This window comes from Artemia franciscana, chromosome 7 (assembly GCF_032884065.1).
Source record: "Artemia franciscana chromosome 7, ASM3288406v1, whole genome shotgun sequence".
Lineage (NCBI taxonomy): Eukaryota > Metazoa > Arthropoda > Branchiopoda > Anostraca > Artemiidae > Artemia > Artemia franciscana.
The window spans coordinates 30,993,614-31,019,223 of NC_088869.1; the positions used below are offsets into that span (position 1 = coordinate 30,993,614).

Below are 25,610 nucleotides of genomic sequence, written 5' to 3' on the forward strand. Positions count from 1 at the left end.
TAAATGACGACTGGGACACTCAAAGAGAAAGCGACCGGGACACAAGGAATGTTCGATAAGCAATCACCATCAACAAAGCACCGGGACACAAATGACGACCGGAAGGCAGGGAATATAAATGACGACCGGGACACTCAAAGAGAAATTACAGACTGGGACACCGGGACACAAATGACGACCGGGGCACAGGGATTATAAATGACGACTGTGACACAGGGACACAACTACAACGGGGACGCGGAGGGGGCACAAGGGGGATATATAAATGACGACGGGGACACAGGGAATGTTCGACTAGCAATCATCATCAACAAAGCTCAAGGGCAATCATTAGTATAATGAGGTATAGATCTGAATACGGATTGTTTTTCCCATGGACAGTTATATGTTGCATGTTCAAGAGTCGGTAAACCTGACAATCTATTTATATGCACAGACAATGGGACAGCAAAGAAAGTTGTATATTCGCAAGTTTTACGTAGTTAAAAACATATATCTATATATATAATAATAAGTTGTCTGTCTGTCTGTGGATCAGGTGACGTCATGTTTCTGTGTTGACTGATGTCATGAAATTAGTTGTCGTCATTTTTGCTTTGACGGTGACGTCATTAACGGTATTTAAGACATTTGTTCACGGAAAAATGTTTAATTGTAAAATGACTGAAGAACCTACAATGGCAACAGCCGAGGAAGCTGCTCAAAGAGTTTGTGCCAAAAAACTTGCTGCTGATAGAGAAAGTAAGAAAAGAAAGCGTTCCGAGGAATCACAAGAACAGCAAGAAAACAGGCTTGCGGCTAAAGAACGCAAAACCGCGCAGTTAGATGAAAATCCACCTGGACAGCGAGAACAAAACATATCAAAACTTAAAATGATAGCGATGATGATTGGGTTTGGGCTTTTGACTTGGATAAGGTCATCAATGCCTACCAGATTTAAGTTAAAAAAACAAAGGTTCGTCAATATGTACTTCATAGTGACGCTGAAAAATAAAGAAGAAAAAGAAAACTGAAAAAAGAAAAAAGGTAAAAAACTAAAAAAAAACTAAAAAGAAAAAACACTCAAGGAGAAATTACAGACCGGGACACAAATGACGACCGAGACAGAGGGAATATAAGTGACGACCGGGAACCTCAAAGAGAAATTACAGACTGGGACACCCGGACACAAATCACGACCGGGACACAGGGAATATAAATGACGACCGGGACACAGGGATTGTTCGAATAGAAATTACAGACCGGGACACCGGGACACAAATGACGACTGGGACACAGGGACACAGGGAATATAAATGACGACCGGGACACTCAAAGAGAAATTACAAACTGGGACACCGGGACAAAAATGACGACCGGGACACAGGGAATATAAATGACGACCGGGAGACAGGGACACATCATTAGAATAATGAGGTATAGATCTGAATACGGATTGTTTTTCCCATGGACAATTATATGTTGCATGTTCAAGAGTCAGTAAACCTGACAATCTATTTATATGCACAGACAATGAGACAGCGAAGAATGTTGTATATTCGCATGTTTTACGTAGTTAAAAACATATATTTATATCTATCTCTATTCACAGGTGGGACACAGGGACACAACTACAATGGCGCGTAACTAATATGGCACGTAACGACTTACGCGCGCGGGGTATATATATATATATATATATATATATATATATATATATATATATATATATATATATATATATATATATATATATATATATATATATTTATATATATATATATATATATATATATATATATATATATATATATATATATATATATATATATATATATATATACTAGCTGTTGGGGTGGCGCGAAGCGCCACCCCAACACCTAGTTGGTGGGGTGCTTTGTGCCCCCCCAAGCCCCCCCGCGCGCGTAATTCGTTACGCGCCATATTAGTTACGCGCCATTGTAGTTGTGTCCCTGTGTCCCACCTGTGATTATAGATAGATTTATATATGTGTTTCAAACTACGTAAAAATTGCGAATATACAACATTCTTGGCTTTCCCATTGTCTATGCATATACAAAGCCGTATGTACTAATAATGACGTCATATGCAAACGCTCTTTTTACAAACAAACAAACATGCATACACGCAACTCGTTTTTATATGGATAGATAGATAGATAGATACAATACAAATTAACTGCGTAAAACTTGCGAATATACAACATTCTTCGCTGTCCAATTGTCGCTGCATATAAATAGATTGTCAGGTTTACCGACCCTCGAACATGCAACGTACAATTGTCCATGGGAAAAACAATCAGTATTAAGATCTATACCACATTTTTCTAATGATTGACCTTGAGCTTTGTTAATGGTGATTGCAAATGCTAATCGAATTGGGAATTGCAATCTTTTAAATTGAAAAGGCAGATCCATTGGAATCATGGGAATGCGAGGAACAAGAATTTTATAATTTTTAGAATATTTGGAAATACTTTTTCAATCGATTCATTTTTGGACGTCACTAAATTACAGAAATCAGCAGGTAGTTGTATACGTCCTGAAATTGAGTCTACTGGGAGCTTTCCGTTTCCAATTGCCAGCAATTAATCTGAAAATGTTTGACCAGAGTCATCTTTTTGCAATCGGACACGCATATTTGTAGTTAATTTTAATATTTTTACGTGTGCCCATAAATTAGAATTTTTCAGGCAAGCATTCATTTCGTCTGCAGGAGTTGATCTAGGTATTATAGGTAATGTTTGCCTGAAATCTCCCGCAAGCAATATTAATGTGCTGCCAAAGGGTTTCGACTTCCCTCTCAAATCTTTCAAGCATTGATCCAGAGCCTCGAGCGATTTTTTGTGTGCCATTGTGCACTCATCCCAAATAATAAGTTTGCATTGCTGCAATACTTTACCCATCCCAGATGATTTGGAAATATTGCACGTTGGAGTTTCTGTAGAATGCAAATTCAGAGGCAATTTCAAAGCGGAATGAGCAGTTCTTCCACCAGGCAGCAATGTTGCGGCTATTCCGGACGACGCAATTGCCAACGCTATATCATTTTTTGATCGAATTGATGCCAGAATCAGTTTTATCACAAACGTTTTACCAGTACCTCCTGGCGCATCCAAAAAGAAAATTTCTCCAACGTTGTTATCGACAAAATGCATTATCGTATCATAAATGTCTTTTTGTTCCGACGTTAAATTGGAAATGTTATTTTGTACATACGACAATAGATCACTCGTACTGTAACTTTGTTCACGATCCAATTCTACACATGATGAAACAGCAGCGATACGGTTAGGTGAAGGCATTCCCAAATCCTGAAGAGGTTTGTTTGCCATACGTACGCACAAATCTTCTATAATAACTAAAGTGTAGTTATAAATTTCTGATGTAAAATCAAAAGTCATATCTGACGTCTCTAACTGTTTTCGATGGAGTATATCTTCGGACATTTTTGACTTATATTTTTCCCATAACTCTGTAGGAGCTGATGGAGAGCAAGTTGTTAAAATGATGCCAAACAATGCACGAATTTGACTTGGGGTTGACGTTTTTCACGCTTCATTGATGCAGTTATCCCAGTGTTGGTCATTCTCCAATAAATTCAGAGCTTGGCATGCACTACGGTAAGTGTCATGTATAGTACCGTTTACAGTTCTCAAATACTCAAAGGATGTCAGACCGGGTACATTCACCAAAAGCAGGTGTAGAAAGAAGCATTCATGTTGATTGGGGTGAACGGTGTAGAGTCTTCCTATCGTGGTATCTTTGAAGATGGTAGGTTGGCCGTCGACTGACTTACCCTGTTTTCGACGTTCAAATACTTTATTTTCTGTATTCCACGTGTAATACGAAGGCACTTCAGTATACAGCTGTGTTTTTTGCAAAAGAATCATTTTTGCAAAGCGAAGAAAAAGCTGTTAATGTTGTATCCGGTGGATTCAGGGCTCTTTGTTGCACGTTGGTTTCCGTGAAATAAACACGTTGACCATTCTGTAAATGTACCGCTAAGTGAACAACCGCTGGACTACGTTCATGTATCGGAAATGAAAGAATTCGCCAAACAGCTTCATTACTGCTTATGTATCTTCCAGCCTGATATTGTACGATTTCGTCGATATATTTGATTTCGGGCTGCAAGCCAAAAACTGCCATGTCACTGCCTTTGTTGACGTATTTACATATGTATTTGATTGCCTTTACGGAGTTACAGTATTCAACGTTTATGTGTGCATTAAATGTTTTTGATAATAATGGGGAATATGGAACAACACACTGGTTATCTACTTCGATGGTGCTACCGTTACGCTTCTTTATTATTGCTGTTTTACCGCCATCTTCAGTAGATCTTCTTCTATATTGTGGGTAACCATCATTGCCAGTAATTGTGTTTGATACTAAAAGTCGAGGATATTGCTTTGTTCACCTTCCTTTGGCCATGCATGGTGAATTTTCGTTCAGTGCACCGCAAGGTCCATGTATCATATTTTTTACAATAACATCATGTAACCCCTTATCGACATTTTTATCAGGTATTTCAGCGGAAATCACATCATCAATTTCGTTCGAAGTAATTTTTTTATGTAGCCAGATTAGTATATGTGCGTGTGGCAAACCTCGTTTTTGCCATTCCGCTGAGTACATCTAGCATCGCACTGACCCAAACACTTCAAGTTTTACTATGTAGTTTATCAGTGATTTCAAATTTTGCCGGAAGACACGGGCCGTAATGTCATGCCTATGAACCGCCGATTGTCCTTGAAGTAAAAGCTGTAGTATCTCGTCCCAAGATTGATTACATGTAAATGTAATAAATAAATCTGGACGACCATAGAGACGAACATACGCAATAGCATCTTGAGCATATTCATGCATATGACGGGGACTGCCAGCATATGACGAAGGTAAAATTGTTAATCTTCCAACGTTTGTGGTATTACCGTCATTTATAACTGCAGCTCGCAAATGAATGTATTGTTCAGAGCGGAGCTTGGTCTGATTCAGGCGGATATATAGCAAACGTTCTGATTCAATTTTAGCATACATATCAACGACAAATTGGTGAAACAATTCACGGCATTTTAAAATATAATTTTCTTCATCCTGCCGAATCATTAGTCTATAGGAATAATAATGCATTGCACTGCATTTCTTATTCATTTCTTTGTTAGTGGCTGGATTCATCAATTTAATATTAAAGTGATAGCCTTCGGCTCCATCCCAAAAAAGAATAGGATATTGTAGGGCATCGTAGCATCGATGAGTTTCAGCAATTCTTAACAACTGAGCGTTTCGCTTATGAAGAATAATATCTCGAGGTAAAAACTGATCACCGACCATAACGATTGCCACTTCGTTGATATTTGGAGCATTGTATATACGCACATGTTGGCCAGGAGGCGTTTTGCCAGCGGAAATAAAAATTTTATGCGTATCAGTAGGCATCAAATCGATGGCTGTTTTGAACAGACGCACTAAATTATTATTTTCGTGGAAAAGATGTTGCAATTGGGAAACGATTGTCCTTTCAACGTTGGGAGAAATTTCGCAACGTGCATTCAATTCAGAATTTCTATTACTGATGAAGTACAATTGTAAAAATTTATGATTCTCACCTGAGAATGGTAGAAGGGACCCTGCTCTATGATAAATTTGCCCTTTTACTTTGAAAGTAGACATAAATTGATCTGGATTTTCGATTTGGGCTCCAAACGACGTCATTTGGAAACAAGAGTTGTATTTTCTGAATTTTGACAAAAAACGCTTAGATTCTGACGTAGTTCCAGTAAGGAAGGTCTTCAAGGGCTCTGGTGGTGCAGCCAATAGAGGAAGTTTAACTTTTCCTGAGGCGCAACACATTCCCATTGTTTCACCATTGAATTTCAAGGCCTTGCAATAGGGACAAATTTTAGACATTGTCCCGATTTGAACACATCTACTCAAGCTATAATCATCGACTGGGCTGTACCTGAATGCCAGGCGATAACTTTCAGGTTGCTCTGATTCCTCAGCACGCTTTCTTTTCTTACTTTCTCTATCAGCAGCAAGCCTGATTTCTTGCTGTTCTTGTGAATCCTCGGCACGCTTTCTTTTCTTACTTTCTCTATCAGCAGCAAGCCTGATTTCTTGCTGCTCTTGTGATTCCTCGGCACGCCTTCTTTTTTCACTTTCGCTTTTAGCAGCAAGTCTGCTTTCGCGTTGCTCTGGTAGTTCCTCGGCACGCTTTCTGTTCTTTCTTTCTCTATCAGCCTCAAGCCTGTTTCCTTGCTGTTCTTTTGATTCCTCTGCACGCTTTCTGCTCTTTCTTTCTCTATCAGCCTCAAGCCTGTTTCCTTGCTGTACCTTTGATTCCCTGGCACGCTTTCGTTTCTGACTTTCTCTATCAGCATCAAGTTTTTCGGCATAGACTCTTTGAGCATCTTCATCGGCTTTTGCCATTGTAAGTTCATCAGTCATTTTAAAGCTAAACATTAATAGATTTCTACGTGAACATATATGTCTTAAATATCTTTAATGACGTCACCGTCATAGCAAAAATGACGACAACTAACTTCATGACGTCAGTCGACACAGAAACTTGACGTCACCTGACAGACAGACACACAGACAGACAACTTATTTTTATATATATAGATATATATATGTATATATATATATATATATATATATATATATATATATATATATATATATATATATATATATATATATATATATATATATATATATATATATATATATATATATATACATATATATATATATATATATATATATATATATCTATATATATAAAAATAAGTTGTCTGTGTGTGGATCTGTGGATCTGTGGATCAGGTGACGTCACACTAAATTATTTCACACTAATACAAAAGAAGAAAAAAACTAAAAAAGGTAAAAACTACAAAAAAACTAAAAAGAAAAAAAAACTAAAAAAGCTAAAAAACTAAAAAAAACTAAAAAAAGGTAAAAATCTAATAACTAAAAAAAAACTGAAAAAAATAAAAAAAGGCAAAAACTACAAAAAAAATAAAAACTAATAAAAAAACTAAAAAAGCTAAAAAACTAAAAAAACTAAAAAAAACTAAAAAAAGGTAAAAAACTAAAAAAAACTAAAAACTAAAAAAGAAAAAAACTAAAAAAAAGGAAAAAACTGAAAAATAAAAGAGAAAAAGAAAACTAAAAAAATATGAATAAATATATATAAAAATAAGTTGTTTGTGGGTTATGTCTGTCTGTCTGTCTGTCGAGTGACGTCGTGTTTGTCCGCATATGACGTCTGAATTATTTCACACTAATACAAAAGAAGAAAAAAAACTAAAAGAGGTAAAAACTACAAAAAAAAACTAAAAAGAAAAAAAACTAAAAAAGCTAAAAAACTAAAAAAAACTAAAAAAAGGTTAAAAAACTAAAAACTAAAAAAACTGAAAAAACTAAAAAAAGGCAAAAACTAAAAAAAAAAACTAAAAACTAATAAAAAAACTAAAAAAACTAAAAAAAGGTAAAAAAACAAAAAAAAACTAAAAACTAAAAAAGAAAAAACTAAAAAAAAGGAAAAAACTGAAAAATAAGAGAAAAAGAAAACTAAAAAAATATTAATAAATATAAAAAATATAAATATAAATATAATATAAATTAGCAATCAACAAAGCACCGAGACACAAATGACGACCGGGACACAGGGAGTATAAATGACGACCAGGACATAAGTAAAAAAAAAACTAAAAAAACTAAAAAAATGGTAAAAACTACAAAAAAACTAAAAACTAATAAAAAAATCTAAAAATCTACAAAAACTAAAAAAGAAAAAAAAGGAAAAAGGAAAAAAATAAAGGAGAAAAACAAAACTAAAAAGCGAATGTATATACAGACCGGGACACCGGGATACAAATGACGACCGGGACACAGGGAATATAAATGACGACCGGGACACAGGGACACAACTACAATGGGGACGCCGGGGGGCACAGGGGGATATAAATGACGACCGGGACACCGGGACACAAGGAATATAAATGACGCCCGGGACACTCAAAGAGAAATCACAGACTGGAACACCGGGACACAAATGACGACCGGGACACAGGGAATATAAATGACGACCGGGACACAGGGACATAACTACAAAGGGGACGCCGGGGTGCACAGGGGGATATATAAATGACGATGGCGACTCAGAGAATGGTCGATTAGCAATCACCATCAACAAAGCTCAAGGGCAATCATTAGAATCATGAGGTATAGATCTGAATACGGATTGTTTTCCCATGGACCATTATATGTTGCATGTTCAAGAGTCGGTAAACCTGAAAATCTATTTATATGCACAGACAATGGGACAGCAAAGAATGTTGTATATTCGCAAGTTTTACGTAGTTAAAAACATATATATATATATATATATATATATATATATATATATATATATATATATATATATATATATATATATATATATATATATATATATATATATATATATATATATATATATATATATATATATATATATATATATATATATATATATATATATATATATATATATATATATATATATATATATATATATATATATATATATATATATCTATCTATATTCACAGGTGGGACATAGGGACACAACTACAATGGCGCGTAACTAATATGGCGCGTAACGACTTACGCGCGCGGGGGGGCTTGGGGGGGGGGTGCGAAGCGCCCCTCCAACTAGGTGTTGGGGTGGCGTGAAGCGCCACCCCAACACCTAGTATATATATATATATATATATATATATATATATATATATATATATATATATATATTCACAGGTGGGACACAGGGACACAACTATAATGGCTCGTAACTAATATGGCGCCACCCCAACAGCTAGTATATTTATAGGTTTTGTTGCCAGTAAAATGCAAATGACACATTAGGCTATAACTTTTACGGTTTGAAGAAGGGAAGTGGGCAGTAGGCAAACCCCCGTTTGTAGTAATTTCTGTTTATTTGGGTTTGACCTGAATATTCAACTAAATTTTTATTCGTTTTAAGATGCTTTTAATCATTTATATCAGTATCTGTTCTTTTTATGTTTGATTTTTCAAATTATTATTTTAATTTGTGATTGTTTTGGTTTTATCTATTTTTTTATAGCAATTTCTGGCTCTATAGAGTTTGATTTATTATAGGGATTTGTTTTTGCTCGTCTTTAGCTTATTTAAATAAATAAAAAACAAGTTCTTTCAACTGAAAGTAAGGAGCGACATTAAAACTTAAAACGAACAGAAATTACTTCGTATATGAAAGGGGCTGCTTCCTCATCAACGCCCCACTCTTTACGCTAAGGCTTGACTCTTTCTCTCAACTCTTCTTTTTATATCAGTAAAAAACTTTAGCGTAAAGAGCGGGGCGTTGATGAGGAAGCAGCCCCTTTCATAGACGAAGTAATTTCTGTTCGTTTTAAGTTTTAATGCCGGTCCTTACTTTCAGTTGAATTTTTTTTTTTTATTGTCTGAACGTTTTTGAATCCATGCATGTTTTGATTTTGGCTCTCCGCAGAGGAATAATTAAAACGAAATTTGCATATTTTTTTTGGCTGAATGGCTTTCTCATAATTATGATCGAATGATTTTGAGAAAAAAGAGCGGGGGAGGAAGCCTAGTTGCCCTCCAGTTTTTGGTTAATTAAAAAGGCAACTAGAACTTCTATTTTTTACGAATCTTATTGTTAGTAAAAGATATACGTAACTTATAAATTAGCTTACGTAAAGAATTTTAATTCTCATGTTTTTATTACACATATGAGAGGGTTCGCCCCCTCGTCAGTACCTCTCTTTTTACACTAAATCTTAAATTTTGTCCCAATTCATTAAGAATGACCCCTGGATCACAAAAGCCGTAGAATAAATAGTTGACATTACTAAAAATGCTTTAGCTTAAAGAGCAAGGTATTAGGAGGAGGTGAGCCCCTCATATGCGTAATAAAATCTGTTCGTTTTAAGTTTTAATGCTGCTCCTTACTTCCAGCTGAAAAAAAAACTTTTTCATATTTATTTGTTCATTGTTTTTTTTTAAATAATGCTAGTAAATCCTGCTCTCCCTTCATGGAAATTTTCTTCCCCCATGACAAATTCCTCGATGGAAAGTTCCCCCGTATATCCCCCTCTTCTCAACCCTCCCCCCAACCAAAAAAATCCTCCTGAAAACGCCTGTACACTTCCCAATAACCATTACTATATGTAAGCACTGGTCAAAGTATATAAATTGTAGCCCCTCCCACGGGGACTGTGGAGGAGTAAGTCGTCTTCAAAGACATAGTTATAAGGTTTTTCGACTCCGCTGAATAAAATGGCTATCTCAGAATTTTGATCCGTTGACATTGGGAAAAAATGAGCGTGGAAGGGGGCCTATGTGCCCTCCAATTTTTTTGGTCACTTAAATAGGGCACTAGAACTTTTCATTTCAGTTAGAATGAGCCCTCTTGCAACACTCTAGGACCATTTGGTCGATACGATGACCCCTGAAAAAAAAATAAACACGCACCCGTGATTTGTCTTCTGGCAAAAAATACGAAAATAATTAGCGTGGGAGGGGGCCTAGGTGCCCTCCAATATTTTTGGTCACTTACTTTTTATTTCCGTTAGAATGAGCCCTCTCGCAACATTGTAGGATAACTGGGTCGATACGATCACCCCTGGGAAAAAAATAATTCAAAAAAATAAATAAACGCGCATCCGTGATCTGCCTTCTGGCAAAAAATACAAAATTCCACGTTTTTGTAGATAGGAGCTTGAAACTTCTACAGTAAGGTTCTCTGATACGCTGAATCTGATTTTATGACTTTTAGGGGGTGTTTTCCCCTATTTTCTTAAATGACAAAAAAAAAACAAAAAAAACAAAAAAAAAACAAAAAAAAACAAATAAACACGCACCCGTGATTTGTCTTCTGGCAAAAAATACAAAATTCCACATTTTTGTAGATAGGAGCTTGAAACTTCTACAGTAGGGTTCTCTGATACGCTGAATCTGATGGTGTCAGTTTCGTTAAGATCCTAAGACTTTTAGGGGGTGTTTCCCCCTATTTTCCTAAATAAGGCAAATTTTCTCAGGCTCGTAACTTTTGATGCGTAGGACTAAACTTGATGAAACTTATATATTTAAAATCTGCATTAAAATGCGATTCTTTTGATGTAGCTATTGGTATCAAAGTCCCATTTTTTAGAATTTCGGTTTCTATTGTGCCGGGTCTCTCCCTACTACATTTTGTCGTGTTTTATTTATCAAGTTTTATTATTCGTTAATATAATTAATATTTCTCCAGTTTCTTAGGCCTTTCGCTAAATAAGTAAAATATCCGATTAATTGCTTTTTTTTTATCCGTAAAGTTGCTTTTTTTTTTACCAATTTTGTAAGCACCCTGATACCTGATCGTATTTCCCAAATAATATTTGGTCCCATTGGTTAGCCTCGGCATTGTTTCTTTACGTTTCAAGTCAATTGGGAAAGATTATTTACAGACTATTTCGTACCCTATATACGGGGAGGGGGAAGCCTGTCCCAACTAAAAAGGATGTTCGCCTTTTTGGGCCCAATTATCGGGGGAATCAATTTTTTTCTTGAACATTTGAATTACCACAGTCCAAGGACTTAGTTTTATGCTCTAATCTGTGGGACCAATTAAGACCATCCAGCACATTAGAGCCCTGTCGGTCCAGGGACCGACAGTTTTATGTTTCAAGTTGTCCTGAAAAAAGTGCTGCTATTTCCTTATATTTGATCCCTTGCCATCCTCCCTTAGAAAAATTGTACATTTGGTTACTCTTAAGCCAAAGGCTCGTGGCTGTAAGTTTCAAACTGATCAGGAGCAAAAGACTTTTTTACCCAGTTCAGGACCCCCTATCACCCATCCCATTTCAGAAAAAACGTGTTGCTCTCAGCTTAGGATGCACTGATCCCAGAAATTTTCGAGCTAAGTCAGAGTCCCAAAATCAATCATGCCCCCTTTTTCAAACCAGTAAACTTTTGTGCAAATAATTGACAATTGCATAACTTAGGCCCCTTGTTCCAGGGACTGAAGGGGTCATCTTTTCCTTAGAGTCATATGTTTAGAAGCTTTCGACTTTCTGAACGAAATGATCATCTAGAATTTTTAACTCGATATCATGGGGGTTAAGGGGGTATTGGTTAAAAAATGGGAAGGAAGGGCTATCAATATTAACCGGAAAACATTTTTGTCATTAAAAAGGTATCTAAATAATTTAATATGCAATCGAATGAGCCCTTGAAATAGTTTCTATGACCATCTTTTCCATACAAAGTGGGCAGATGTAAGAAATACACTCAATTTTGAGTTCAGTGGATTTATTAACAAATTAAAATGTAACTCTCGCATGATCAAAATAATCCCATTTCTATGAATTCTTTTCCCCGATCCCTAGGTTATGGCCTTCTTAATTGACGATATTAGGTGATATTGGAGGAATTTACTTGGAAGAATTTTCAGTGGATAAAAGAATTTTTCATGGAGGGGAGATAGAGTTCCCGGCATTACTCGAAAAACAATCAGAAATTAAATTAGGAAAAATAAGTTTTTTCACCTGAATTTAGGGAGCAACGTTAAAACTTAAAATGAACATAAATTACTCTATACATGAGGGAAGTTTCATTATCCTCAATACCTCACTCTTTACACTAAAGTTTGACTTTTTGTCTCAATTTCAAGAACAACTCCTGAAACACAAAGGCCGTTAGAAAAAGAAGCTTTCTTGAAAGTTCTAAAAAAAACTTTAGCGTAAAGAGCGAGGTATTGAGGAGGGGAAAGCCACCTCATATACAGAATAATTTTTGTCATTTTTAATTTCAATGCTACTTCGTACTTTCAGCTGAAAAAATATGATTTTTTAATTTAATCTATTTAAAATAAAACACATCGTGGTAACGAACTATAAGCAAGGAACGAGTCACCCTAACCTAAGCTTGGCCTAGTCTATCTATTCAAGCTTGGGCCAGAGTTGAGGAGTCTCAGACACAATGAATAGACTAACGTCACTTTTATAGCGACAAGCATTATTGCTTACCGTTTGACGTATTAATAAATAAATAAATATAATATCTTATATATGCTTTTAAGTGTGCTTTCATTTTCTTATAAATTAATAAATCAAATTAATTAATATAAATAGATCTGTATCGGGAAGAATCGTTGGTGCTGTATGGTGGTTTTTCACCCTGATTCTGATATCTTCATACACTGCCAATCTTGCTGCATTTCTAACAGTTGAAAGAATGGTTACTCCTATCAATTCAGCTGACGATTTGGCAAAGCAAACAGAGGTTGAATATGGTACCCTTCAAGCAGGCTCTACAAGAGACTTCTTTAAGGCAAGTCAACAATTTTAAACACATTGATTTAAGGCTGTATCCAGGAGGGGGTGGGCTAGGGGTTTGACAACCCCTGAAATGTTTGTCTAGCTCGTAAAAATGTAACAAAAATGGATATATAAAAAAATTATGTGTTTTTGAGGTTGTCTTGTGTAACTCCCCCCTCCAAAAAAAAAATTCTTGTTTAAAACACTCCCTCCCCAAAAAAAATCCTGGATAAGGCCCTGCCTTCACTCTTATTGTACTTTTCTGTGCAATATGAAAACAATAGTGACAAGAATCAGATGAATAATAGCAATGATTGTTGTAATGAATATAAATACAAGTTTGTTGATAAAGATTATGAAATCGAGCATTATCTTACAGCATTACATTTATATTAATCTTAATATTTTAGTAACAATAGTAACAATATCTATGAATTATAACAATATTATATCTAACTAGCTGTTAGGGTGGCGCTTCGCCCCAACCCAAAACCTAGTTGTTGGAGGCGCTTCGCCCCCCCCCACCCCCCGTGCGCGTAAGTCATTACGCGCCATATTAGTTACGCGCAATTGTAGTTGTGTCCCTGTGTCCCACCTGTGAATATAGATATATATATATATATATATATATATATATATATATATATATATATATATATATATATATATATATATATAATATATATATATATATATATATATATATATATATATATATATATATATATATATATATATATATATATATATATATATATATATAACTACGTAAAACTACGTTTTAACTACGTAAAACTTGCGAATATACAACATTCTTCGCTGTCCCTTTGTCTGTGCATATAAATAGATTGTCAGGTTCGCCGACTCTGAACATGCAACATATAATTGTCCATGGGAAAAACAATCCGTATTCAAATCTATTTCTCATTGTTGTAATGATTGCCCTTGAGCTTTGTTGATGGTGACTGCTAATCGAACATTCCTTGTGTCGCCATCATCATTTATATATCCCCCTGTGCCCCCCGGCGTCCCTGCTGTAGTTGTGTCCCTGTGTCCTGGTCGTCATTTATATTCCCTGTGTCCCAGTCGTCATTTGCATCCCGGTGTCCCAGTCTGTAATTTCTCTTTGAGTTTCCTGATCTTCATTTATATTCCCTGTGCCCCGGTGTCCCGGTCGTCATTTGTGTCCCGGTGTCCCGGTCTGTAATTTCTCTTCGAACATTCCCTGTGTCCTGGTCGTCATTTATGTATCCCCCCTGTGCCCCCGGCGTCCCTGTTGTAGTTGTGTCCCTGTGTCCCGGTCGTCATTTATATTCCCCGTGTCCCGGTCGCTTTTTGTGTCCCGGTGTCCCAGTCTGTAATTTCTCTTTGAGTGTCCCGGTCGTCATTTATATCCCCTGTGTCCCGGTGTCCCGGCGTCATTTGTGTCCTGGTGTCCCGGTCTGTAACAACTTCATGACGACATACAGCTCTATCCTTATAATGACGTCAGTCGACAAACATGACGTCAGTCAACAGACAAACAACTTATTTATGATGATAACAATATTAACTGATAATAAAAACATTATGAAAATCCTCAAATATGCCATAATTTTAGGATATTTTATCTTTCAACCATCATTGATAAAGTAGCTTTAATTATATATATATTATATATATATATATTTAATTATTTAATTATTATATATATATATATATATATATATATATATATATATATATATATATATATATATATATATATATATATATATATATATATATATATATATATATATATATATATATATATATATATATATATATATATATATATATCTATATATATAAAAATAAGTTGTCTGTCTGTTACGCCAGATTATATCTTCTATATATATAAAAGAAAACAAACTAGAATGTAAAAACTGAAAATTGCATAAATATTTCGAAATATTTTGACAATAGATTAAAGTAATTCGAAAAAAGAAAAATGGTAAAAAACTTAAAAAAAAACTAAAAAGAAAAAACTAAAAAAAAAACTAAAAATTAAAAAAATTAAAAAAAGAAAAAAACTAAAAAAAAAACTGAAAAAAGCTAAAAAACTAAAAAAAAGAAAAAACTAAAAAAAAACTGGGAATTGCACAAATATTTCAATATATTTTGACAATAGATTAAAGTAATTCGAAAATCTTAAAACAGATACCCCAAATTTGAGGTTTAATATAAATTGTTGGAGCTCTAGCATGCTTGGCACGTAAAGATTTTTCCAAGTGTCAATGTTAGAATGAACATTGACAAATTGAAGAAAACAAATCAATAAAAAGAAGAAACTGAAAAAAAAGAAAAAACTAAAAAAGAAAAAAAACTAAAGAAGAAACTGTATCTATATATATAAAAATCTATATATATAAAAATAAGTTGTCTGTCTTTTATGTCTGTTACACTATGTCTGTTACGCCAGATTATATCTTATCTATATATAAAAATAAGTTGTATGTATTTTTGTATTTAGGGTTTGCATATAACGTCTGAAAAATAAAGAAGAAAAAGAAAACTGAAAAAAGAAAAATGGTAAAAAACTAAAAATAAAACTAAAAAATAAAAAAACTAAAAAGAAAAAAAACTAAAAAAAGCTAAACAACTAAAAAAACTGGGAATTGCACAAATATTTCAATATATTTTGACAAAAGATTAAGGTAATTCGAAAACCTTAAAACAGATACCCAAAATTTTGAGGTTTATTATAAATTGTTGGAGCTTTAGCTTGCTTGGCACGTAAAGATTTTTCCAAGCGTCAATGTTAGAATGAACATTGACAAATTGAAGAAAATAAATCAATAAGAAGAAGAAATTTAAAAAAGAAAAACTAAAAAAGAAAAAAAACTAAGAAAAGAAAAAACTAAAAAAGAAAAGAAACTGAAATGAAACTGTATCTATATATCTATATAAATGACGACCGGGACACTCAAAGAGAAAGTACAGCCTGGGATACCGGGACACAAATGACGACCGGGACACAGGGAATATAAATGACGACCTGGACACAGGGACACAACTACAACGGGGACGCCGGGGGCACAGGGGGATATTTAAATGACGACGGGGACACAGAGAATGTTCGATTAGCAATCACCATCAACAAAGCTCAAGGGCAATCGTTAGAAAAATGCGGTATAGATATGAATACGGATTGTTTTCCCATGGACAATTATTATGTTGCATGTTCAAGAGTTGGTAAACCTGACAATCTATTTATATGGACAGACAATAGTACAGCAAAGAATCTATATATATAAAAATAAGTTGTCTGTCTGTGTGTCTGTCTGTGGATCAGGTGACGTCATGTTTCTGTGTCGGCTGACGTCATGAAGTTAGTTGTCGTCATTTTTGCTATGACGGTGACGTCATTAAAGATATTTAAGACATATATGTTGACGTAGAAATCTATTAATGTTTAAGTTTAAAATGACTGATGAACTTACAATGGCAAAAGCCGATGAAGATGCTCAAAGAGTCTATGCCAAAAAACTTGCTGCTGATAGAGAAAGTCAGAAAAGAAAGCGTGCCGAGGAATCAAAAGAACAGCAAGGAAACAGGCTTGAGGCTAAAGAACGCAAAACCGCGCAGTTAGATGAAGATCCACCTGGACAGCGAGAGTCAAAACATATCAAAACTGAAAATGATAGCGATGATGATTGGGTTTGGGATTTTGACTTGGATAAGGTCATCAATGCCTACCAGATTTTAGTTAAAAAAAACAAAGGTTCGGCGATATGTATTTCATAGTGAAGCTGAAAAATAAAGAAGAAAAAGAAAACTGAAAAAAAGAAAAAATGTAAAAAACTAAAAAATACTAAAAAGAAAAAACACTCAAAGAGAAATTACAGACCGGGACACAAATGACGACCGGGACAGAGGGAATATAAATAACGACCGGGACACTCAAAGAGAAATTACAGACTGGGATACCGGGACACAAATGACGACCGGGACACAGGGAATATAAATGACGACCAGGACACAGGTATTTAAGAATATCGTTCAAAGACAAATTTTTAATTGTAAGAAGACCGTTGAAAGAGAAATTTCTAATTGTAAAATGACTGAAGAACCTACAATGGCAACGGTACCACCATCGAAGTAGATAACCAGTGGGTTGTTCCATATTCCCCATTAGTGCGAAACGTCAACCCCAAGTCAAATTCGTGCATTGTTTGGCATCATTTTAACAACTTGCTCTCCATCAGCTCCTACAGAGTTATGGGAAAAATATAAGTCAAAAATGTCCGAAGATATACTCCATCGAAAACAGTTAGAGACGTCAGATATGACTTTTGATTTTACATCAGAAATTTATAGATACACTTTAGTTATTATAGAAGATTTGTGCGTACATATGGCAAACAAACCTCTTCAGGATTTGGGAATGCCTTCACCTAACTGTATCGCTGCTGTTTCGACATGTGTAGAATTGGATCGTGAAAAAAGTTACAGTACGAATTGTCGTATGTACAAAATAACATTTCCAAGTTAACGTCGGAACAAAAAGACATTTATGATACGATAGACTCAATTTCAGGACGTATACAACTACCTGCTGATTTCTGTAATTTAGTGACGTCCAAAAATGAATTGATTGAAAAAGTATTTCCGAATATTCTAAAAAATTATAAAAATAATAAATGGCTAAGTGAAAGAGCGATTCTCGCACCCAAAAATATAGACGTCCACGAAATCAACAATATTGTTTTGACCAAGATTCGAGACCAGGCAGTCCTTTACAAGTCAGTCGACACAGTTTTGGAACCAAATGAAGCGGTTAATTATCCATCTGAATTTTTAAATTCCATAGATCTTTCAGGGTTTCTACCACACGTGCTACAACTAAAAATAGGCGTACCAATAATACTTCTAAGAAAAAGCAACCCACCAAAGCTTTGCAATGGCACGCGACTTGCCGTAAAAAAAAAACAATGGAAAACCTAATAGAGGCCACAATCTTGACAGGGCCTTTTGAGGGTGAGGCTGTTCTTATTCCTCGCATTCCCATGATTCCAACGGATCTGCCTTTTCAATTTAAAAGATTGCAATTCCCAATTCGATTAGCATTTGCAATCACCATTAACAAAGCTCAAGGTCAATCATTAGAAAAATGTGGTATAGATCTTAATACTGATTGTTTTTCCCATGGACAATTGTGCGTTGCATGTTCGAGGGTCGGTAAACCTGACAATCTATTTATATGCAGCGACAATTTGACAGCGAAAAATGTTGTATATTCGCAAGTTTTACGCAGTTAATTTGTATTGTATCTATCTATCTATCTATCTATATAAAAACGAGTTGTGTGTATGCATGTTTGTTTGTTTGTAAAAAGAGCGTTTGCATATGACGTCATTATTAGTACATACGGCTTTGTATATGCACAGACAATGGGAAAGCCAAGAATGTTGTATATTCGCAATTTTTACGTAGTTTAGCCCCTGCAGACGAAATGAATGCTTGCCTGAAAAATTCTAATTTATGGGCACACGTAAAAATATTAAAATTAACTACAAATATGCGTGTCCGATTGCAAAACGATGACTCTGGTCAAACATTTTCAGATCAATTGCTGGAAATTGGAAACGGAAAGCTCCCAGTAGTGGGAAAGCCAAAAATGTTGTATATTCGCAATTTTTACGTAGTTTGAAACACATATATAAATCTATCTATATTCACAGGTGGGACACAGGGACACAACTACAATGGCGCGTAACTAATATGGCGCGTAACGACTTACGCGCGCGGGGGGCTTGGGGGGGCGCGAAGCGCCCCACCAACTAGGTGTTGGGGTGGCGCGAAGCGCCACCCCAACAGCTAGTATATATCTATATATATATATAAGTTGTCTGTCCGTTACGCCAGATTATATCTTATCTATATATAAAAATGAAACTAAACTGAAAAGCAAACTGAAACTAAAAATGTAGAAACTGGAAATTGCATAAATACTTCTATATATTTTGACAATAGATTAAAGTAATTCGAAAACCTTATAACAGATATTTATATTTGAGGTTTATTATAAATTGTTGAGTGTTAGCATGCTTGGCACGTAAAATTTTTTCGAACAGTCAATGTTAGAATGAACACTGACAAATTGAAAAACATTGAAAAAGCTAGAATGTTAGCAAAAAGCAAAACCAGGCTTGCGGTTCAAAGAGAAAGGGCCAGATTAAGAATGTGCAATTTACGTCAACGAAGGCGTGTCGAGGAACTACCAGAGCAACGCAAAACCAGACTTGCTTCTGAAAGAGAAAGTAAAAAAAGAAGGTGTGCCGAGGAATCACAAGAACAGCAAGAAAACAGGGTTGCGGCTGGCAGAGAAAGTAAGAAAAGAAAGCGTGCCGAGGAATCACAAGAGCAACCTGAAAATTATTGCCTGGCATTCAGGTACAGCCCAGTCGATGATTCTAGTAGATGTGTTCAAATCGGGACTATGTCTAAAATTTGTCCCTATTGCAAGGCCTTGAAATTCAATGGTGAAACAATGGGAATATGTTGCGCCTCAGGAAAAGTTAAACCTCCTCTATTGGCTGCACCACCAGAGCCATTGAAAACTTTTCTCAAAAGACCCTCAAAAGGCCCTGTCAAGATTGTGGCCTCTATTAGGTTTTCCATTTTTTTTTTTTTTTTTTTAAGGCAAGTCGCGTACCATTGCAAAGCTTTGGTGGGTTGATATTTCTTAATGTTTGTGTGTAGACTGACGTCATGTTTGTCGACTGACGAAATTACAGACCGGGACATCGGGACACAAATGACAACCGGGACACCGGGACATCTATATCTATATCTATATATATATATATATATATATATATATATATATATATATATATATATATATATATATATATATATATATATATATATATATATATATATATATATATATATATATATATAAAAATAAGTTGTCTGTGGATCTGTGGATCAGGTGACGATCCACAAAAAAGGTAAAAAACTAAAAACTAAAAAAAAAAACTGAAAAAACTAAAAAAAGGCAAAAACTACAAAAAAAACTAAAAACTAATAAAAAAAATAAAAAAGCTAAAAAACTAAAAAAACTAAAAAAACTAAAAAACTAAAAAACTAAAAAAACTAAAAACTAAAAAAAAACTTAAAAAAAGGAAAAAACTGAAAAATAGAAGAGAAAAAGAAAACTAGTAAAATTAAGAATAAAATAAAAAAAAATAAAAAAGATAAAAACTAAAAAAAAAAGTAAAAAGAAAAAACGAAAAAGACTAAAAAAGCTAAAAAAAAAAAGGGTAAAAACCAATAAAAAACTAAAAAGAAAAAAAGGAAAAAAAAACTAAAAAAAACTAAAAACTAAAAAAAAAACTTAAAAAAAGGAAAAAACTGAAAAATAGAAGAGAAAAAGAAAACTAATAAAATTAAGAATAAAAATAAAAAAAAAATTAAAAAGATAAAAACTAAAAAAAAAGTAAAAAGAAAAAACGAAAAAAACTAAAAAAGCTAAAAAAAAAAGGTAAAAACCAATAAAAAACTAAAAAAAAAAGGAAAAAAAACTAAAAAAAATTTTCATCTAAAAAACTAAAAAAAACTAAAAAAGGTAAAAACTAAAAGAACTAAAAAAGAAAAAAAACTAAAAAAAGGAAAAAAACTGAAAATAAAGGAGAAACAATCTAAATAAATGACGACACTCAAAGAGAAAGCGACCGAGACAAAAGGAATGTTCGATTAGCAATCAACAAAGCACCGGGACACAGGGAGTATAAATGACGACGACCGGGACACAGGGACATAACTACAAAGGGGACGCCGGGGTGCACAGGGGGATATATAAATGAATATCTATATATATATAAATAAGTTGTCTGTGGATCTGTGGATCTGTGGATCTGTGGATCAGGTGACGATCCACAAAAAAGGTAAAAAACTAAAAACTAAAAAAAAAAACTGAAAAAACTAAAAAAAGGCAAAAACTACAAAAAAAAAACTAAAAACTAATAAAAAAAAATAAAAAAGCTAAAAAACCAAAAAAACTAAAAAAACTAAAAAACTAAAAAAACTAAAAACTAAAAAAAAAACTTAAAAAAAGGAAAAAACTGAAAAATAGAAGAGAAAAAGAAAACTAATAAAATTAAGAATAAAATAAAAAAAAATAAAAAAGATAAAAACTAAAAAAAAAGTAAAAAGAAAAAACGAAAAAAACTAAAAAAGCTAAAAAAGCTAAAAAAAAAGGTAAAAACCAATAAAAAAACTAAAAAGAAAAAAAGGAAAAAAAACTAAAAAAACTAAAAACTAAAAAAAAACTTAAAAAAAAGGAAAAAAACTGAAAAATAGAAGAGAAAAAGAAAACTAATAAAATTAAGAATAAAAATAAAAAAAAATAAAAAAGATAAAAACTAAAAAAAAAGTAAAAAGAAAAAACGAAAAAAACTAAAAAAGCTAAAAAAAAGGTAAAAACCAATAAAAAACTAAAAAGAAAAAAAGGAAAAAAACTAAAAAAATTTTCATCTAAAAAACTAAAAAAACTAAAAAAGGTAAAAACTAAAAGAACTAAAAAAGAAAAAAAACTAAAAAAAGGAAAAAAACTGAAAAATAAAGGAGAAACAATCTAAATAAATGACGACACTCAAAGAGAAAGCGACCGAGACAAAAGGAATGTTCGATTAGCAATCAACAAAGCACCGGGACACAGGGAGTATAAATGACGACGACCGGGACACAGGGACATAACTACAAAGGGGACGCCGGGGTGCACAGGGGGATATATAAATGAATAAAATTAAGAATAAAATAAAAAAAAATAAAAAAGATAAAAACAAAACAAAAAGTAAAAAGAAAAACGAAAAAAACTAAAAAAGCTAAAAAAAAAGGTAAAAACCAATAAAAAACTAAAAAGAAAAAAAGGAAAAAAAACTAAAAAAACTAAAAACTAAAAAAAAAACTTAAAAAAAGGAAAAAACTGAAAAATAGAAGAGAAAAAGAAAACTAATAAAATTAAGAATAAAAATAAAAAAAATAAAAAAGATAAAAACTAAAAAAAAAGTAAAAAGAAAAAACGAAAAAAACTAAAAAAGCTAAAAAAAAGGTAAAAACCAATAAAAAACTAAAAGGAAAAAAAGGAAAAAAAACTAAAAAAAATTTTCATCTAAAAAACTAAAAAAAACTAAAAAAGGTAAAAACTAAAAGAACTAAAAAAGAAAAAAAACTAAAAAAAGGAAAAAAACTGAAAAATAAAGGAGAAACAATCTAAATAAATGACGACACTCAAAGAGAAAGCGACCGGGACAAAAGGAATGTTCGATTAGCAATCAACAAAGCACCGGGACACAGGGAGTATAAATGACGACGACCGGGACACAGGGACATAACTACAAAGGGGACGCCGGGGTGCACAGGGGGATATATAAATGACGATGGCGACTCAGGGAATGGTCGATTCACAGGTGGGACATAGGGACACAACTACAATGGCGCGTAACTAATATGGCGCGTAACGACTTACGCGCGCGGGGGGGCTTGGGGGGGGGGGGCGCGAAGCGCCCCCACCAACTAGGTGTTGGGGTGGCGCGAAGCGCCACCCCAACAGCTAGTATATATATATAAATAAGTTGTCTGTAATATACAACATTCTTGGCTGTCCCATTGTCTGTCCACATAAATAGATTGTCAGGTTTACCAACTCTTGAACATGCAACATAATAATTGTCCATGGGAAAACAATCTGCATTCAGATCTATACCAAATTTTTCTAACGATTACCCTTGAGCTTTGCTGATGGTGATTGATAATCGAACATTCCCTGTGTCCCCGTCGTCATTTATATATCCCCCTGTGCCCTCGGCGTCCCTGTTGTAGTTGTTTCCCTGTGTCCTGGTCGTCATTTATATTCCCTGTGTCCCGGTCGTCATTTGTGTCCCGGTATCTCAGTCTGTAATCTCTCTTTGAGTGTCCCGGTCGTCATTATATTCCCTTTGTCCCGGTCGTCATTTGTGTCCCAGTGTCCCGGTCTGTAATTTCTCTTTGAGTGCCCCGGTCGTCATTTGTGTCCCGGTGTCCCGGTCTGTAGTGTCATCTTATAATGACGTCATATACAAAGCCTTATGTACTTATAATGACGTCAAATGCAAACCCACAGACAAACAAACATGCATATATACAACTTATTTATATATATATATATATATATATAGATACAGTTTCTTCTTTAGTTTTTTTTCTTTTTTAGTTTTTTTCTTTTTTTAGTTTCTTCTTTTTATTGATTTGTTTTCTTCAATTTGTCAATGTTCATTCTAACATTGACACTTGGAACAATCTTGGAAGCAAGCTAAAGCTCCAACAATTTATAATAAACCTCAAAATTGATACGCAAATTTTGAGGTTTATTATAAATTGTTGGAGCTTTAGCTTGCTAAGCACGTAATGATTTTTCCAACTGTCAATGTTAGAATGAACATTGACAAATCAATAAACAAATCAAATCAAATCAATAAACAAATCATAAACAATTCAAGAAAACAAATCAATAAAAGAAGAAACTTAAAAATTTGTGTCCCGGTGTCCCAGTCTGATTTCTCTTTGAGTGTCCCGGGCGTCATTTATATTCCTTGTGTCCCGGTGTCCCGGTCGTCATTTATATCCCCCTGTGCCCCCCGGCGTCCCCGTTGTAGTTGTGTCATTTATATTCCCTGTGTCCCGGTCGTCATCCCGGTATACATTCGTTTTTGAATTGGTATATGATGAAATAAATTTTTAATTTTTTCCCTTTTTTTCCTTTTAGTTTTTTTTTATTGGTTTTGACCTTTTTTTAGGTTTTTTAGTTTTTTTCTTTTTTCTTTTTAGTTTTTTTTGAAGTTTTTATCTTTTTAGTTTTTTTATTTTTATTTATATTTTTTTAGTTTTCTTTTTCTCCTTTATTTTTCAGTTTTTTTTCCTTTTTTTAGTTTTTTTTTTCTGTTTTAGTTCTTTTAGTTTTTACCTTTTTTAGTTTTTTTAGTTTTTTAGATGAAAATTTTTTTTGTTTTATTCCTTTTTTTCTTTTCAGTTTTTTATTGGTTTTTACGATTTGAACCTGGGACCTTCATTCTCCGTTCTGACACCCTCTCTCACCGAGTGACTACTCCAGCATGTTCATTTTGGTGTTTTAAATGGTATATTATTAACCAAATTAATGTGTTTTACAATATACTAAGCATCGTCATAAAAAAAAATGACGACAACTAATTTCATGACGTCAGTCAACACAGAAATTAAGTTCTGAAATTAAGTCATGAAATTAGTTGCCGTCATTTTTGCTTTGACGGTGACGTCATTCAAGTTATATAAGACATATGTTCACGTAGAAATCTATTAATGTTTAAGTTTACAATGACTGATGAAGATGCTCAAAGAGTCTATGCCAAAAAACTTGCTGCTGATAGAGAAAGTCAGAAAAGAAAGCGTGCCGAGGAACTATCAGCAGCAAGTTTTTTGGCATAGACTCTTTGAGCATCTTCATCAGTCATTGTAAACTTAAACATTAATAGATTTCTACGTGAACATATGTCTTATATAACTTGAATGACGTCACCGTCAAAGCAAAAATGACGACAACTAATTTCATGACGTCAGCCGACACAGAAACATGACGTCACCTGACAACTAATTTCATGACGTCAGCCGACACAGAAACATGACGTCACCTGATCCACAGATCCACAGACAGACAGACAACTTATTTTTATATATATAGATATATATATATATATATATATATATATATATATATATATATATATATATATATATATATATATATATATATATATATATATATAAATATAAACCCACCAAAGCTTTGCAATGGCACTCGACTTGCCGTAAAAAAAACAATGGAAAACCTAATAGAGGCCACAATCCTGACAGGGCCTTTTGAGGGTGAGGCTGTTCTTATTCCTCGCATTCCCATGATTCCAACAGATCTGCCTTTTCAATTTAAAAGATTGCAATTCCCAATTCGATTAGCATTTGCAATCACCATTAACAAAGCTCAAGGTCAATCATTAGAAAAAATGTGGTATTGATCTTAATACTGATTGTTTTTCCCATGGACAATTGTACGTTGCATGTTCGAGGGTCGGTAAACCTGACAATCTATTTATATGCAGCGAGAATTGGACAGCGAAGAATGTTGTATATTCGCAAGTTTTACGCAGTTAATTTGTATTTCGGAACCAAATGAAGCGGTTAATTATCCATCTGAATTTTTAAATTCCATAGATCCTTCAGG

General features: G+C 33.9%; 1 protein-coding gene across 1 annotated transcript in view; it reads left to right on the forward strand.

The window, feature by feature from the left end:
• LOC136029666 (glutamate receptor 1-like) overlaps window positions 1-13,379 on the forward strand; it is a 155,664-nt gene extending 142,285 nt beyond the window's left edge. Inside the window, exon 15 of the mRNA XM_065708170.1 lies at window positions 13,163-13,379. Coding sequence (XP_065564242.1) covers window positions 13,163-13,379 — 217 coding nt within the window. The remainder of the gene's footprint in view (window positions 1-13,162) is intronic.
• The last annotated feature ends 12,231 nt before the right edge of the window (window positions 13,380-25,610 follow it).